We start from the raw sequence: 18382 nt of genomic DNA, 5'->3' as shown, positions 1-18382 counted from the left end.
TAAATTTTAATTTATTAAAAGAAATCATTCATTTTGCAATTTGTTATATTTTGTCTTCATTAAAGTTGTCCGTGAGTAAGTAATATTGTTTTGAAATATTTCTATTTTAAAATTTTTACATACATGAAATCATCTATAAATGAAATGACCTAATGATGAAAGCAAAGTTTTATAACTAGCAATAGATAAATCTGCTGTTTTATCTTTGTGAATTAATTGCAATCTCCTGTTTTCACATTGTAAATATTTCAACATGCAACGCGCATTGCTGTTGGCAGCCTTCCATTATGCAATAGTTTCTGCATGCAGAAACATTTATAATGAAAGTTTACATTTTATAAATTTTAGTAATTAATGAGTTTTACATTTTCATCGATAATTTAAGAAATCACTGTTACTGCATCGCATATATTATTATGCAAATTCATATTGAATAACAAACGTTGAATCAGTGAAACATGGTGTTTCACACGTAATGCAACAGGTACTGACTTTTCCGTCCCTTTTACTGTCAGAAAACGCGCCTCCCTTGCCGATCTCATTTTCGTTCTTCTCAGCTCTTAGCCGCTTTGCTGTTGTCTATATTTCCATACGTTCAATTGCATGTCTCACTGAGTAAGGAGACGGATTCAGTGCACGTTTGTTGAAAATGCTGCTTAGAAGACTCTTTCCACATTCCATCAGAAACGATCTTCTACTGGCAACATCAAATATCAAGCAAAGATAAAAAAATACAAACAAGCAGCTGATGACAGAAACACCAAAAGAAATAGCCAGTATAACAGCAAGCAAAATATCAGTACAACAATGTGAAAGTGTAAATCATATAAAAAGCATTTTGTTTTGATTGGCTGTAATGTTTCACGGCACACTATTTACAGGCGGCCTAAGAATACAATCTGGGATATGCATTTCTTCCACAACGTGTGCTTATATATCTCTATACAGTACAAAAAGTGTAAGAAAAAGGTGCTAGTTGTGTGGAGGAAAAGAGGGCAGAAAAATTAGCAGTTGTGTCAGCAAAATGTGGAATCTACATCTCCAGTGCTAATTACCATGTGATTGGAGAAGATTAACATGATCAATTTGCCATGTCAAAAAAATAAAATAACTGCTGCAAAGGCGGTTTTGTCATATTTTGTGGCACGTAGAAAAAAGATGATGATTTTAATTTATCAATTTTTGATAAAACAACATAAAATTATTTGCAGTGGTTTCTTTGAAAAAATTTAGATGTAACTGATATTATTCAAGCTTTTTCACACGCTTTTCAAAATCCGGGTAACGTAACCCAGTAATCGAAAAGCGCACATAGCGCGAACAATCCATCAGTAGGTAAATACAGTAGTGCATAATGAAATTCGTCCAATGCTGCTTACCATATGAAAGCGAATAAAGCAAAAATAAAAACAGCTCCAAACGGTCTGATCAGCATTATTCTTCATGCATTCATTAATTTCAGATTTTATTTCAACTTTAATTGTCATGTAAAGAGGTGAAAAGTTTTTCAGTGATTATTTGAAAATTCCACCCCATTCACAATACCAGTTTTTACTGATTTATTACATTGAAAGTGTATTTTAATTTCAATTCCAAGTATGTTAATTTCTATAGAACAAAGTAGCACTATAATATTATCAATTGCCACATGACGATTTTTAAGCAGACTTTTCGGGAAAATATCAGAAAAATATGGTATTTACAAAAATTGTTATTTGTTTACCAAACGTTCAGAACTAAATTCCAATAAACAGCAGTATATTTATATGTGTATGCATGCCTGTCATAACTATAATTGCAATAATTGAATAATCATTCATGCTATAATACCTTGGAATAATTGCGCGCAAATTTGCAATTCTTGAAAAGTAGCATTTAATTTGAAGAAATAATAAATATTTATTTTTCATGTCGGATTACAGGAATCATCCCCTGCATCAAAAGTGTATTTAATCAGTTGCAGATTTGTTAATATTTACAAAAACACAGCCCACATGCTTTTTTATGAGATTTTACTATAAAAGGATAAACCACACCAAGAATATCATTCACTAACAAATTTTTCAAAATGAAATTCTTTCTGTGCATTCTCGCTATTGCATTTTACACGTAAGTAATAATTCTCATATTTCTACTGTGAAATTTGTCACTATTTGCTATTAGCATAATAAAAACAGTATATAATAATCATGCATGATAAGTGCTATAAGAGTCGAATAAAATAATGGGCATAGAAATCGCAGCAGCTAATTAAATCGATGAAAATAAATATCATATGCTAAATTGAAAAGCAAAATACATAATTTTTTAATCACAATTTATTTCATGAAAGAGTGTGTCATTTGAAAATTAATTTCAATGTATAATATCTTGAAATGCAAATTCTGTCAGTGCATTTATTTTTTTGAACATAATTAACTATTGCATTATGTAATCCATCAAATGTAATAAAATAATGCATAGCACGTGCACTTTTGAAGAGTAATATTAGAAGAAATCAATAACACGAGCTAAATAAATATGGTTTTGAAAGTTCAGAACTTATTTGCTTACTGAAAAATGCTGATTTATTTGACGTTTCATGTATAAAATGTGTGAAACATTTTTCAGGGTGTCAGCTGCTGTGTTTGACGATATGGTAAGTTCAAGAATATTTATTTGCAGATTTATATAAATAAGAATTATATAAAATACATCAATAACGATATGACTTTATGTTGATTTTCACACAGCTATTTATTGTTGCATTCATTTTACTGTAGTTGAAAACCGAAACTGGAAAATTGTGTGCTGAACAATGCCAGCAGCAGTATGCAGCCTATCAGCAGGCAGCTCAAGAATCTATGACTAGAGGATATCTACATGCTGAACCAGCATCTCAAGATTTCGTAAACTGTTTTGTTAACTGCCGAGTTGGTCTTCTTGGTCTGCGATGATCATAAAATACCGTCACTTATCTTAAAATATTGACAATCCATATGAAAATATTTATTTATGTATATTCATTTATGTGTAAATTTTAATTATTAAAAGAAATCATTCATTTTGCAATTGTCATATTTGCCATCATTAAGGTTTTCCTCTATTTAGTATTTTCGGTAATCGTTTTCAACCTTTTGTTGTATGTGTAATCTTTTTTGAATGTAGAAAATGAAATTCTTTGATTGAAATCGTATGATGCAATGGTTAATGAAATTGCAAATGTTAAAATATTCGTTGTCTTTAAATGTATCTAAATGGATAGTTAAGTATTACGTAATATTAAATAAAACGCATCTGGTGGTGATGCATATCTTAAATGACAGTGCTGATAATTGCACGCAGATTACCATCAGGCCGTTGAAGCATGGACGTCTGAAATGAATGATGAGCTGGGCTGACGACCTGAGCTTTCCTTGTATGATTTGTTGATTGCAGAACGTGATTAGCTGGTTACAATAATGTTATGAACCACGAAACAAATATTGTGAACATCAAAGATTATTAATTGTTGTTTTATCGACATTCTGTTTCACTATTGCCATTAGCGACTGATTTATCAGTATTAATCTACTGCTCTTGACTATTTTCCGCTGATTTGATGATACAAATAGTTTGAAATGGCATTTCAAGTGTTTTAATTTTGTTAAGTTTCCCCATCATATGTATATATATTTATTTATTGTGATAAAATAAATCGGTGCGCATTGGAAATGAAAATATTTAACTAATTCATCAAACATGATCATTAATCAGGCCAAAATATCATACTGAGAGGACAGATCTTTGGTGGATTTTTTGGTCGCATCAACTAACCATCGTATCCTTGATGAAAGCGTTATGTTCAATTCCATGAGATGATTGCACGCCTCTTCTAGCAACGTTTCGTTCCCAATAACGGCGTAGAAATCTGAAATTGTACAAAGTGTGCATGGTTCATGAACAGATGAAAAATGATAATCATAATCAATAACAAACTGGAATGATTTTCAGCTAAAGTTTGACAATATATAAGCAGTAGAACTTCCACATCCACTTCCTCACAGCAGCCGACCATTTCGGTGCGACAATTGTTCACCCTGGAATAGAAGAGGAAAAACTGAAACGTGAAAAACGCGGCCAATAAAAAAACTGCTGGGAGAAACCTCAAACTGCGCAGCTGAACTAAAACTTCTTTAAATTCTTTGGCATGCAAATGTTGCGACAATTTCTGATAGGAGCAATTGGTCGACGCGTCTGAGTAAACCTTGTGCTCAGAACAATTGGACAAATCATTGGCAGCGCAGAGCAATTGACGATGCAGTTCAACCAAATTTTCTGTTAAATCAATCTTAATAAAAATAGAACATTTTCAGATTTTAGTTAAAAAAAATTCATAATAAAAAAATACATCCCTGTTCGTACCTCTTTGCCAAACGAGCTCAATACGTAGCGGTGTATCTTTCCTACGCATTCGCAAATCAGAAAAATTTGAAACAACAGCTTGTGCAAACTGCGACACAGCTGCAATTCCTGAACAGAAATAGCACAGCTGATAGATATGTATAAATAAATATAATTATTATTTGCTTGTTTTAAGCTCCTCTTTTTATTTTTATTTTGATATACTTGTTCAACAGTCGAGTGTTCCAATTTGGTGCCTAATAGCTGCAATTTCAACGCCGATTTGACACTGTTCAATACCTGAAATACAACACAAACGAACAAATTATTAATAAACAAATTCATTCATATTCTGTAAAGAAATTTAAATACTTTGATCGTATGTTCACGACGTTCTTGAAATGCTTCGTAATGGCCTTTCAATTCCATCAAATAGTATTTGTGCCGCCTGTAGGCTTCATCGTTCTGTATCTAATAAAAAAGGGTTCAACGATATTAAGTGAAAAGCAAACATTAACCAATAAATAAATTTAAACAAAAGAAGATTTCAAAACGAACTGCGGCTTCAGAGATGAATAAAAATGGAAATTCAGAAATTTTCATCAATATGTCAACTGAATCGAGAAAATCAACAGCCGTGTCATGGAACAAATCGGACATGGACAAAAAGTGGCAAACATCGCGTACCAGGCCACTCATTTTGTGAGCAATTTCCTTGAAACAAAAGAAAATAATAAAATATCAGAAAACTGTATTATAAAAATTCATCTTCAAAAAGAATTTTCATATTCAAATTGAACATTCTGCCCTGGCGTACGTACCCGAAGAAGTTGCGTGAAAACCAATTCCGCATGGACCACTAAACATTTGTTGATCAAAATTTGACTAAATATCTGGTTCCACGTCTCCTCAATCTGCCCAGTGCAATGATGAGAACATTCGATATTCAAAGCCAGACGTACCTGACGACGGTCCGTCTGTTCCATCACAACCGACTGGTCAAAACTTTCGCATATGCTCGATCTGCAAACGGCATTATTAAAAGAAAATCAGAATAAACATTAATCATAATTAATAAGATTTTCTTTTACGATGTTGGGGTGATTGATTCTTCGACAATTTTATTCACCGGCGAGCTGACATCCGAGAAGAAAATATTCTCCAAATCACCAGACGCGGGCAATTCAGTGCAAATATCTCCTTCTTCATCATCATCTTCTTCCTCCAATTCATCGTCCTCTTGATCATCATCATCATCTTCTTCTTCATCATCCTCATCTTCTTCCTCTTCAACTACACTACTGTTGCTTTCCTGAATATGAACAAAACATAAACGTGTTAAAAGAAAACATATTTTAACAATTTAATATTTTCATAAAAGAACGGACTAAAGAAAAAAAATCAACTATTTCTTCACTACATATACCTCGTCTGAAAAATCGCTTTCAGAATTTGGCGAATTCAGTGACGACAATTCAACTCCAACCGCTTGGGTAGTTTTGTCTTTGTCACCAGCCGCCGGCGATTTCCTCGTGTCATCTTGAATTTGTTGCGGACGCAACGTCGAAAGCCAGTTGAAACAACTTTCAGCCGATTCAGACTGCAAAATGGTGAATAGAAAATTGTAAAATGATGATTGATTATATATACGTCATTTTGGAAAATGAAGAAATAAATAAACACTGACCAGAGAATCCCTTTCACCGTCGAGGAAATCGAATTCCTTGAAAACTGGAGCATAAGTTTCCGAGGTGAGGTCGTTGGAATTGGCATCCGGTGAAGCGGTGGAGACGTGGTCAGCAACGGCGGTCAGTTCGCCGCTGCTTGAATAAGCCGACGACATCTGCTCGCAAGCCACGTCGTGACTTGACTGGGAGAAAATGATCTGAAAGCAAAATTGGAGCAACGGTTCAATTAGAATTGGAAATTTAAAAAATATTCTTCATCATCTCCCTCACCGATGGACTTCGAATCAAGCCGACGTGCAAGCCACTCGCGTTCAACAAACTTATCAAATGTTCACGAACTTTCACCTGCAAATTCAAATCTCACACAACTGCTGCTGCAAATTGATCAAACGCAGAAAAAAAATTTTTTTTCACTTGATTAATAAGTGGCTTTTTCCATGCTGATTCAGATGGCAACAACGATTTTCGAGGAGTACAATCGCCACCACCACCACCACTGTCCAGAGTTGTCGACGAGCTAGCAGCGGATTTCAGAGCATCAACGTGTGACAGATCGACACAAAATTCCATCGTTCGCCCTGCAAAATTGTTCACCAATAGGAAGAACAGTGCAACTTTGATTGGCTATTTCACTTTTTACCAGGCAACTCTTTGCGCACAAATTCCGAATCACCGCCGACACAGTAGCCAGCGGTAGTGGTCGACGGCTTGCTGAAAGAACTCGACCTGGAAACGGCCAAATTCAATATTGTCGACGCTTCTTTCCAAAAAGGCCCTTGTACGTGCTTGGAGACCACTTTCAAAAAGTAGCCGTTGATGAAGCACAATGAATCGTTCGTAAATTCCAAACGAGTGAATACGTAGTTCATCATGTGCAAAATGGCCGGATGAAGAGCTGTCAAACCACGATCGAGCATCTTACAAAACAAAAATATGCGAGTAACCAGTGTAACAAATTTTGTCAAGCAAAATGAAAATAAAATTATCATAAGCAAATGATATATTATTATTCGACAATTTGTGCCAGCATACAAGAACATTTGGCTGAACAAAACATTGTGACAACAAACAAACAAACAAAATCAATCTACCTCAGTGAGAAAAGTAAGAATCGCCAATTCAATATTAGCGTACTCGTCGGTGAGATATTTCAGAATGCATTTGGTCCATTGGGAGCATTCTTTTCTGAACGATCGCTTCTTGTAAAGACGCATTATTGTCGCAAGATGTTCCAATGGTCGTTCGCTTGGATTTTGAGAAGTTTCGCCAGCAGCAGTTGAACTCAGCTGCTTGATGCAACACTAAAAGGCAAATTTTCATGGACATACACACACACACACATTCGGATCAAAAATTGAATTTCAACATTTCAAATTTACATTTGCCACTGCTTCGCATGCGTCAATCGCTGCTTTTGTCGGTTCGTCGTAGTGCAAAATCGCATACGGAAGCAAACCAACAACACTCATTGCCAAACCTGCCACATGAACCAAAAGAAAAATGATTTCATTATTAAACAGGATCAATAAAAAAATGAACATACCAATTCCAGACATATCTACAACTTTGCAGTCGAGCAGAAGAATCAGCTTGACCACCACAGCAACAGTAATTTCATAAGTTCCGCTGAAAGTGCATCCCTGAACAAGAAAGATTTGCATATTAAAAAACAAAAATTCATCTTTCTGCCGGTATCATTAGTCACTTTTAGCACTAAATCCAAAACTCCGGGAAAATTAGACCAATTCAACTGATTTGTCATTCTCGCCAAACGATCAAAACAATCCTGCCTTTCCACAGCTGACAGATCCAACAGCTGAATTTAAAAAAATTCTTTTTTCAAAAAATAAGATATAGCAATTTTCCTTTTTGCCCTGAAAATCTGCAACAGCTTATTACTTACACGATCCAGCAGCTTCAAAGCCAACGCAAATTCAGTCTCGACGTCTGATTCGAGCAACGAAACCGCTATCCATAGAAGCTGCGACAACGCGTTCAAGTGTTCGTCTTGGGCTTCGGAATTGATCGCGTGGGCGCTTTTCGACCTCGCCATACTGCTGTTACCCAACGGTTGTGGCTCTTTTCCATTTTTACCTTCATCTGAAAACATAGAAAAATCCAATGACCAAACAAAACAATGCTTTGAAATGTCCCACTCAAAGAACAATTACTTTCATTGATGGTCATTTTACTGACGCCGTCGACGAAGCAGCTGGTGCTGCGCTGGTGACTGGGCGAGTGGCGGCTCAGGTCCGTTGATTTTTCTTGCAACGATGCAGGTTTGAACAAATTTGCCAACGAATGTTCAGCAACTTCCATGTGAAGCACGCTCGACTGAAACGTCAACATCACCTCGGCAACGTAGCTCTGATGAGAGTGAACAAAAGAAAATTAGAATTATTTTTAAATTAAATAATATAATTAAATTTTTCAAAAATAAAAAAAATACCCGCATATCTTCGTTGTGCTCACAGATTACTTCGACTAGCCTGGAGAGAATGTCGTTGATCATCCTCGACGAGAGTGGAACCCGTAATGCGCGTAATATCTGCAACAGAATAAATGAAATCAAAACGTTCGACTATCATCGAGTAAACAATCCAGTAATCATTTCACTCGGTTATGACTGCTAAAATGAAAATTAGACTAACCTGAAACGACCGACCAGCGTAGTGACGAATGGGGCAACAGACGGCAATGTGCAAGGCAGTCTGTGCCCATCTACTTTCAATTCTGGCCGACGGGATGGCCATTGAGAACAGTCGATCCAAAAAATAAATCACCTTAGACAGAACATCCAGACTACCTGAACGAGCGCATCTGGACTCGTCGCCAAGCCACAGCGGTGTACCTTCTCTGAAGAAATATGAAAATACGGTAAAAAAAAGAAGAAGAAGAAGAAGAAGAAGCAAACATCAATTTTTGATAGGATTATTCAATTGTGTACGTTGTTGATCGACCGACCGTTGAAAATAACAATGACAAACCTAGAAGACAGAAACGTAGTAATGGCGATCGCCAAATCCGGCACGTTGTTGTAATCTTGCAACGGTTTCCTGAACTTCACTTCCCCAAAACTGCCAACAATTCGAGAAGAATCACTGGCGACGATGCTGCTGCAGCTTCCACTGCTGATGCTGTTCGAAAATGACCAGCTGTTCAAAGACGACGGACCAGCTTCATTACTGTGAACTGATCCATCTTAAAGCAAATCGTAGCAACAAATTAGAACAACAGCAACAACTGAACAAAAGAAAAGAGCATACAATTTGCATGGTGTTCAACACTGGATCGCTTGGAAAGTAGAGAAACCGACGATCCAACGCTACGAGTATTCAGCATCCGAGTAACATTCAAGCCAGATATGAAACCTTTACTGTAAATGGCAGTCAAATTTACCAGTAGCTGTTTGCAGTGGTCATTTACTATTGATCTGTTGTGATCGAGTCCTGCAAGTGTCAAAATTGCAACGGCAAAATAAAACTGGCTTCTCAACAAAGCTCAAGCTAACACTGCTCACCCAAAACAGACACGTGCAACATCAAAGGCAAATGAACAGACCAGTCAATTTCCGCATCGTCAAGCACCAAATCCGTTAAAAACATAACCGAAACAAAACATCTAAAATATTGAAATTGAATAAATGCGATCAACGTACATACAATTTGGCAACTTGCTGACCAACCTGTGACAAAGTGCAACTGGCTGTTCAACGGCCGGCAAGTATTCGCACAGTTGACAATAATAACCACCGTAAGCTGGCATTGGAAGTTGGAAAGGATTGGTATATTCACGTACTTTGTAATTTCGATCAGCTCGCTCTGAAGTTTCACAAGAAAAAAAATCTTATAAATTAGCTGAATATTCATCAAATGCATCTCTCGCCTTCTCTTACCGATAGTGTTAATGTTAAACTTGCGAACGGGATTGAAATCTTCAGCTTTCAACGTCAACAAGCTGGACACCGAACCCGAAGGATCAAGCACATTTTCATCTTCGACAAATTTGCTTCAACATAAATTTGAACATGACAAATAACCTACCATCCAAGTAATGTTAAGATCGAATTACCTGTCCAAAGCATCACAAGCCATTGGTTCTGAATTACAGCAACCAGCGACACCATCATTCGACGGTGAAGTCGCTTCTCCTGTCGCTGCTTCCTCTTCACGTCGTACCCAACGATAATACGGCGCCCATTCGGTACGTTCCAGGGGATGACGAAAAACATCCACTGTCTAAGATATAAATTGAACAAAACAAAAGAAACAAATGGCAATCGTGGCAAAAATTGGATTATTTTACACAACCACATCAATTACTTACTTCCAATTCCGCCATCAGTGCATTTACCATGCGTTCTGGGCATACACGAGCCAAGTAAACCACGATGCGTTTGGACTAGAAGCACGAAAAAAAAATTCAAACAAATATTCTTCAACATTATCTCAAATGATGAATTGATGATCCTATTATAAAATGAGCAGCTACTCAAGAAATTTATTTCTAAACATCTTTCACAAATAAGAACGGCATTTTCAACAAATTTATCATCAAATTATTATCATTTTCAAAGAATAACATTGAAAAGTTGTAATGACTCACATAGGTAAGAAGAATGTCCGGCGATAAAATTACCATCACTGCCAGATAACGCAAAATAATTCGAAGATTTTGCGGCCAGTAAATCACAAGACTTGTCCAAAGTGATTCGATCAAATGCGGTTGTTCATTGCCAAACTAAATATTAAAAGAAAACTATATGCATTGACAGAAAATATTCGAACATTTCATTCATATTTCTTTTTTTATGAGATAGGGAGGGAGGGGTTGCACTGAGAGGTAGCGAGAGGGTAGGTGTGCGCAAAATAAAAACCGCAAAAAATACAAAAACAAATTATTAGAATTTTCATTACTTTAACAGTTATGTAAAGCAAGTTGTTGAGGACCATTTCCGTCGCCTGAACCGAACCCCAGCCTTCACCTTTGAGTATACGTCGCGACAGCGCATGGGATTCGGACATTTTTGCCGAAAGCGACAACGTCAATGCCCGTTCGGCGGGTTCTAGAAACGGATCCACAAGTTCCACGTTATGCAACCAAGGTACCAAATAGTACATCATCGACGCACGTCTGGCCGGCTTTGCCGTCAACATTCGAACGGAAATTTCTACAAAAAATGAACGAATTAACATGAAAACGGTTAATGAGATGAATAATACCAGAAAAAATTGGCATTGAAATTTCAGGGTGCAGATCGGACAATTGCTGCGACAAAGACAGCTGACGTTTGGCAAAGCCGTAATCAACACCATCGGCAACATTGTTCTGTTCGCATGTTGTCAGAGTTTCCTTTGCCCGCAGTGAAGAAGTTTCACTGTCATCTTGACTGTATCGAAAAGTGCTCTCGTCGAAAAAATGCTGATCCAACATTTGAATCAGCTCTATGGCCAAACTACGAATCTCGTTCACCGGATAGCCGATGTAAAGCAAAGCCAAGTTGAACATTGCAATAAAGTCGCAAGGATATTCTCTGAAATAAAAAAAACAATAATTTTTACATAATTTCGACAAAATTAAAAAAAAAGATAAAATGCTCACCGGACCAAAAATATGGACGCGATCGCACGAAAGCACTTGTCAGCAACGTGCGACGGTGAAGTGTAACAATGGCCAATAACCCAATCGAGTAAACTGGTCGAATCGGAATTGAATTCCAACAACAGCATCAAAGTCTCTTCGCTAAGTTCGCTGATCTAACGAACAGAAAGATTAATAATAATAAGCACATAATATCAAAATTATTGTACTTTCTTATTTTGAGATTGGACAAGCGCGTCAAGCCAACCGAATATATATCCAGTTTCATCGCTGATTGCTTGCGCATCAAACACGTGACCACAAGTCAACACGGCACACATGGCCATTACTGCAAAATTCTCCTGACTGCTAAGGTAGTCTTTGTCACGGAAATGTCTAAAATTATAATCCTTTCACATGCATCATTTCTTTGTTGTTTTTTTAATGCATTATTCCTTGCCGCATGATACAATAACAACAAACCTTTTATCCAATACCAGACCCAATCGTCCGCTCCAAGACGCAAACAAGTAGAACATACTTTTGCGCAACTCATTTGACAGTAAATTAGCTCGCTTGTCGACTAAAATAAAATTATCAAAAACAAAAATATAATTCACACTTCTTCCCTTTTATCAAATAAATCAATGGTAATCGTTTTGCATACTGGGGAAGCTTTTTATTAACAAAGAAATCATTTTGGCAAAGTGCAAGTGCAATGCGTGGGCCGTTTGACCGTCTCGATCTTGGTCCGTTTCCAAATAATGACGACTGTTCTCGATGAAATCGCGAAAAAACCCTTTCAACGCCCCGGATTTTGGATCAGCAATGGATCTGCAGCATAAAAACAACCCTTCACAAAATCTACTACACGCATGCAAAGAGAGATAAGAATGGTAGGAAAAATATTTTACACGACGTTGAAGGTTCCTCGAAAAATGACCATTTCAAAAAATCGAATCAACTGCAATCGCAAAATGTCTCGACGCTTCTTGCGGCGGACGTTCTCTTGCTTTCTTTCACAAGCTTCACGCAAACACGGCGACATCTCATCCAGAAGACATCTGCTGTTTTGGATTTTTAATTAAGATGAAATTAAAATGTTAAAAACAAGACTTTACTCAAATGCATGCGGGTTCACACTGCCCAAACCAAGCACCACCGAATCACGTATATCAGTCATGTCGCATCGAAGCAGTGGAAGAACCATTCTGAAAAGATTGGTTGCCGACACGTTCGCGACGCGAGGTATCCTCAACTCGGATGTCTTTGGATTTTCAACAGCATCGCTGAAATATAAAATAATAATAATAATAACTGCCTATGTAGTGGCTGGCGTAGCGTCAAAATATAAATATACGCATTTTCGCCGTGTGATTTACCATTGCAAAGTAACCGGAGAAACACTTCGCAGAACGAATGTATAGTTTTGCGAAGGGGGAGCTATGGCGCAAGCTAAGACCAAATACTTTTGCCACAAGCCCAAATAATTGGAATAAGAAAGCGTTTCAGAAGCGCTAACGTTGCTTGCTTTGCTTTTGCTGGTTCGCAACAACGATGCCCGTGTATCATTTTGCGGACTGCTGAAAAACGTTTTCAAAATCAACAAATTTTCGTTTAATAATAATATATTTTCAACAAATAATGCCAACTTTGGATCGATCCAGACAAAAACTGAATTCAGACGCATGTGCACCGCCGGCCAGGCGTATGAAACGGCAGTCGGACATTGTTGAAGCAGACAATGGGATTCGGTGAAACCGCTCAATGCCACTGCCCAAGGATCCCATTGAAAATATTCATTGCCGTTGTCTAAGCTAACCAAATTAAAATTCGTTTCAATCGAAGCAATCTTCTCTGACAGCCAGAGAAAATCCAACTGCGGTGCTGACAACCACACCATCTAATAACAAGAACAACGACATTTCACATTGCAAACAAACAAATCGTGTGTGTGTGAATTGATTAATCTCACTGATTTTTACCTTCTCTGCCTCGCCTATATGTTGCACATATTTTTGCACAACGTACGAGCATGCTGAATCCAACACGTCAATTACAGGAATGTCATAGTCCTAAGTAGAGAATAAAATTAAGAAAAAAACATATATATAATAAAAATTTGATAATAATAATTTTTTTGCCAAACTTACTTCTTGAGAACAAAGCAACGGAAGCATGCTTTTCACTTCTTTTAATATAGTAATGGCCAACTTGCGCGACGAACTTCTATTCTGACAAAGCATTGTCAACGCAAACCCTTCTATACAATGCAGTGCCAAAGCGCTACTTTCGGATCGCAATACCGGCGGCACGAACATGCCGGACTTGGGACGTCCAGAATCTTCTTCTTCTTCTTCCTCTTCTCCTCCTGCTGTTGCTGCTCCTTTAGATTCCTTGAAAAAAGAAAAAAAATCATAATTTTCAAAAACACACATGCTTCCAAACAACTCACATTTCTTTCCATAGCTTGCACAATCGCGTTCTTCCAACAAGACAACAGTTGAAGCAAAAGCCTGAGCGAACTGTCCACCAACGAGGAACAAACGTCAGAAATTTCTTTGGTAAAAAATTGCAAATATGCTTAAAAAAAGACAAATTCATCAATGATTAATAATAATATATTCTCCTTTTTTGAAATTACCATAAATTAGATCTTGTCGCCAATCGGAACATTCGACTATCACATTTTGCAACGCTTGACAAGCCAAAGCGCGAAGCTCTTCGTCCATGTGCAACGATAATCTGGTCAACATTTCGACCAGATCGTGCCTTGACATACCTTCGGGAAGGATGCGCGGAATCGCAGCCACGCAAGTGCGAAACAGATCAATTTTCGGCTTTCGTTCACCCCTGAAGTGGGAAAAGAAAACGTCCACAGACAGCTTTGATTGATGCTCATCCACTTCACTTACCCCAAGAGATCATCGGTTTCCTTGCCGGACGTCTGAGTGACGGTCATCAACAGCGGCCGACCAACTTGAGCATCCAGTGCCCGCAGTATGCCATCAAAAGCACGTCGACATGGACCATAATAAAGTTCAATACCAATATTTCGAGCCATATCAGCTTGTAGAGGCTAGATACAGTAAATAAATAAATCGTACATTGAAAGGGCATGCAAGCCGTCGATTCACCAACTAACCCTAGCCAAATAGGTACGTCGAACTCTCAGCGTATAGCCCGAAGGTAAGGTGCTGATCGTTCTAGGCATTGGAGGTGGGCCGTCCTTTTGCTGCAAACTGTCGGCTATAACGAGCAACGCGCGCAAACCGACGTTCATCCGTTCCGGATAAATGTTGCGAATCGGTCGACCAACACAAAGCAGATCAAATATTACTTCTTTGAAAGCAAAATCCAGCCTTTCTTGGGCAATGAAATGCAAAATTTTTACAAAAATATTCAAAGGCGCGTTGCGTGGCATCACACCCCGTCCACCTTTCGGAAACAGACTATTGCAAATGCTTTGAAGGCGACTCAACGTTGCAGTGTTGCTTTCACATTTTATCCTCACCACGTATACCCTTGAAAAAACAAACAATCGAGTTAATATTATAAACACGTTTATAAAATTAATATAAATTTTGTGCCAAATTATTTACCAAACCAATCGGTACAACGATTCTAAAGCGACCCTGGACATCTTGGAATCTTTGTGTTTCAAATTGGACAAACACAAAGTCAAAAAATAATGCCAGTTGGATAAAAAAAACTGCTTATGACCAATGCACAAAAGGCACGTCAACAACGGAAAGAAAGCTAAACTGTGCTTTTTCTTCGTTGCCAAGTCCAGCGTATGCGAATACAACAATTCGATGAAACTTTTCACCGATGGAACGTTCACTTCTGTCTTAACGCACTGTAAAAAAAACAACAACAACAAAAAACCTCATGCAAATTATAATAGTCATAATTAGTATTATTTACTGCAGCAACCGGAAGTAAAATTTCTATAAATAAACCGGCTAATGCATGCTTGATCTCACGTTCTTTCACTTCCAAAAAATATCCACCCAGTTCTTGCAAAAATCTCATGCTTGCTTCGAAATCTTCAATTGGAGCCATCTGAAAATTGAAATAAAATAAGAAGAACAAAATTAATTTATAATTCATGTTCACATCGGTGAAAGCAAACCTTGACGCGAAAAAATTTCAAACCCATAAACAGACTGACTATATTCTGTGTAGTTGTGGGCGTGGTTTCCTTGGCGCGTAACTCACCCAACTCTTGCATGATTCTTTTTCGAACCAGTACAAAACTAAAAAATCACTTATTGTCCATTGCTAAATTAAATATACATTTTTCACAAAAGCACATACAAATATTGAAAAAAGCAGTAACTTGTTTGAAATAATAACAAAATTTCAAGTTATCTGAATTGAAACTGTTTCAGTTAAAATTGTTTTATTCTTTCATTTTAAACAATTCTACAAAAATATTAAATATCTTTTTATTAAACTAATAATACGCAAAACATTAGAATTTGTGACATTCATACTATTCAAGTGGGAAAAAAATTCACATAGTTTTATAAAAAATGCACAGACTCACCGAACAGGACTCAGCACTCCAATTACTTCTGCAAATAAATCGGAAATTACATGCACATTGGCTGAATTTGGACCGAGAAGTGAAAAATCTTTGTATCGAAAATGTTGAAATGCAAGCTGAATAATATGCAAAACTAAATTATCGATTCCAGGATGAAGCGGAAGCTGAAATAATCTCAGTTAAAAAATGTTCAAAACTTTCCAATCTGGTTTCGATTTGCACAAAAACAATATATATATAACCTGCTTTAAAACTTCAATAAGCACCAAGCAAAGAATGAAATCAACAGCCAACTGAAATAAACGTTACGCTGAAACAATAAAGAAAAGCACTACAATAATAAAGTTTGATACCTTTCTTTTCTCCAAAATATAATCTTCATCGGTTTTCAAATCTCTGTAAAAGAAAAATCATCATTACTACAAAATTTTAAGCTTCATCTATAATATTTGTTTTTACCCTCGTAAAATCTGCTTAGAGCTCTCATTTTTAACATTCATTTGTAACGTTTGAACTTTCTTTTGCAATGATAATTCGCATTTTTTATTTTGTTCATCATACCAAACAAACAAAGATCGAAGCACAGAAGGTAAGCAATTTTCTGACAAGCTACCCAAAGTGGTAATGATCTACATAAAAATAAAGCAGTCAAAATGGCAAAAATATTACACACTTCGTTCAACCTGATCAAACTGGGCATCTTCACCACGTTGTAAACTTTTCGTCAATGGCTTTTCCTGAAAATATCATTTCAAAACATGAATAAAATCAAATAATAATTATATCAACGGCAAACGTTACTAAAGGTTCGGATAGGGCAGCAGAAATTTTCCTTTCAGCGTTCAATATAAATTCAATAAACAACGTCTGAGCTACATATTCGCCGGGTTTCACATTTAAATCTGTAACATTCGATGTGGCAGTCTTCACACTACCCCACGGCAATTCCGCAATAAGCGCATTTTCGCCAACTTGCTTCGAAGAATCCAAATCTGTACATTTATAACAAAATGAGTCTTCAATATGTTGATTCTGCTAATAATATTCTGTCAAAAACATAAATTTCATAACATGCACAAAATACATTTCAAATTTTCTAACTTGTTAATTTTTTCAATACCTTCTGTTGCAATATCATTGGTAGCCATGTGTTATTAACAGAAGCAAGCCGAATTCGAAATTTTACCTTTCAATTACAACAGTTTTACCTATTTCATATAGTAACAACAGATTTATTGAATTATTTAAATATACAGTGACATAATTTAAAATTATTTCACTGTAATGAGTTGTACAGTATCTTAAAAATCAAGGATTAATATTTAAGAAAATAAACATGTCACGCAGCTCTGCTAAAGATACAGTGTGTTTATTTCCATTAAAAGCGGTATTAACTAATTACAGCTGGTATGACATAACTGTTTGTTTATTTCACTTAAGCTACAGGTTTTTGAAGAAAGAGTTTTGTTTTTATTTTTCATCTAATGTGCTTTATTCCAATTATATGATTTTGCACTCTTTAAATGAATTATACTAAAAGATAAAATACTGACTTATACAAAATACTACTAATTACTTTTTTCAAGTTGAAATTCAGTGTTACTGAGGATATGCTTTCGTTCAACGACCGATCGATTGTATTGTAAGATACTTGACTTCACGCGCTTATAATGGAAACGAATGTTTCTTCTCTGTACATTACGAAATCAATTAATGATGCTTTTTACTGCAATAGAATGAACAAAGTAAAACTGTTGAAATGAAGCATGCATACAATCGAAGATTGGAAGCTGTTTTTGCTTTTCATTAAAAGTTCACAGAAAGCGAAGTTCTTCGTTTTTTTCCGGATATGCTGCTGTTATTGAAAATTTTTTAAGAACAGGTAAAATTGTTTTTATTGTCAATTTGTTTAGCTTTGCTTCTAATTTATTTAATTGTGATTGTTTAACCATTACCATTTTTGACAATAATACAGACATCTGCACATAACATTTTCCTTTGCCATCATGCAAACAAATCCATCACATTTAATACAGTTAGTAGCTACAAAATAATCAGTGTGATATAACTTCTGACTTTCAAGTACATAATTCTATTTTTTGTTATTCTGCAATGTTTACAATAAGTGAGATGAAAAAAACAATATATTAATGTAATAAAAAGTTGTTAATTATTTTTCTAAAAAGCTGTTATTGTACAA

General features: G+C 36.3%; 2 protein-coding genes across 2 annotated transcripts; one reads left to right on the top strand and one right to left on the bottom strand.

Moving 5' to 3' along the window:
- The first annotated feature begins 2068 nt into the window (after positions 1–2068).
- Positions 2069–2936, top strand: Tsp_00554 (conserved hypothetical protein). Its single transcript, XM_003376315.1, has 3 exons — positions 2069–2109; positions 2611–2638; positions 2763–2936. Exons 1-3 carry the CDS (start codon positions 2069–2071, stop codon positions 2934–2936), a joined length of 243 nt encoding a protein of 80 aa, XP_003376363.1.
- Positions 2937–3731: 795 nt separating this feature from the next.
- Positions 3732–17330, bottom strand: Tsp_00555 (conserved hypothetical protein). The gene is made up of 41 exons (XM_003376314.1): positions 17303–17330; positions 16984–17174; positions 16866–16919; positions 16642–16811; positions 16536–16578; positions 16183–16346; positions 15766–15889; positions 15519–15695; positions 15233–15489; positions 14776–15154; positions 14546–14709; positions 14275–14483; positions 14067–14213; positions 13100–13213; positions 12114–12213; positions 11861–12026; positions 11652–11806; positions 11273–11583; positions 10967–11220; positions 10656–10790; positions 10377–10451; positions 10122–10288; positions 9946–10058; positions 9736–9871; positions 9571–9671; positions 9038–9251; positions 8702–8906; positions 8222–8384; positions 7954–8150; positions 7756–7866; positions 7430–7690; positions 7142–7351; positions 6691–6967; positions 6465–6628; positions 6321–6395; positions 6050–6247; positions 5789–5962; positions 4735–4827; positions 4588–4662; positions 3958–4309; positions 3732–3889 (listed from the first exon to the last, which is right to left on the bottom strand). Exons 1-41 carry the CDS (start codon positions 17328–17330, stop codon positions 3732–3734), a joined length of 6861 nt encoding a protein of 2286 aa, XP_003376362.1.
- Between the last annotated feature and the right edge of the window lie 1052 nt (positions 17331–18382).

This window comes from Trichinella spiralis, assembly GCF_000181795.1.
Source record: "Trichinella spiralis strain ISS 195 chromosome Unknown Scfld4, whole genome shotgun sequence".
Taxonomy (NCBI): Eukaryota; Metazoa; Nematoda; class Enoplea; order Trichinellida; family Trichinellidae; genus Trichinella; species Trichinella spiralis.
This window is presented reverse-complemented; position numbering and strand designations above follow the sequence as displayed.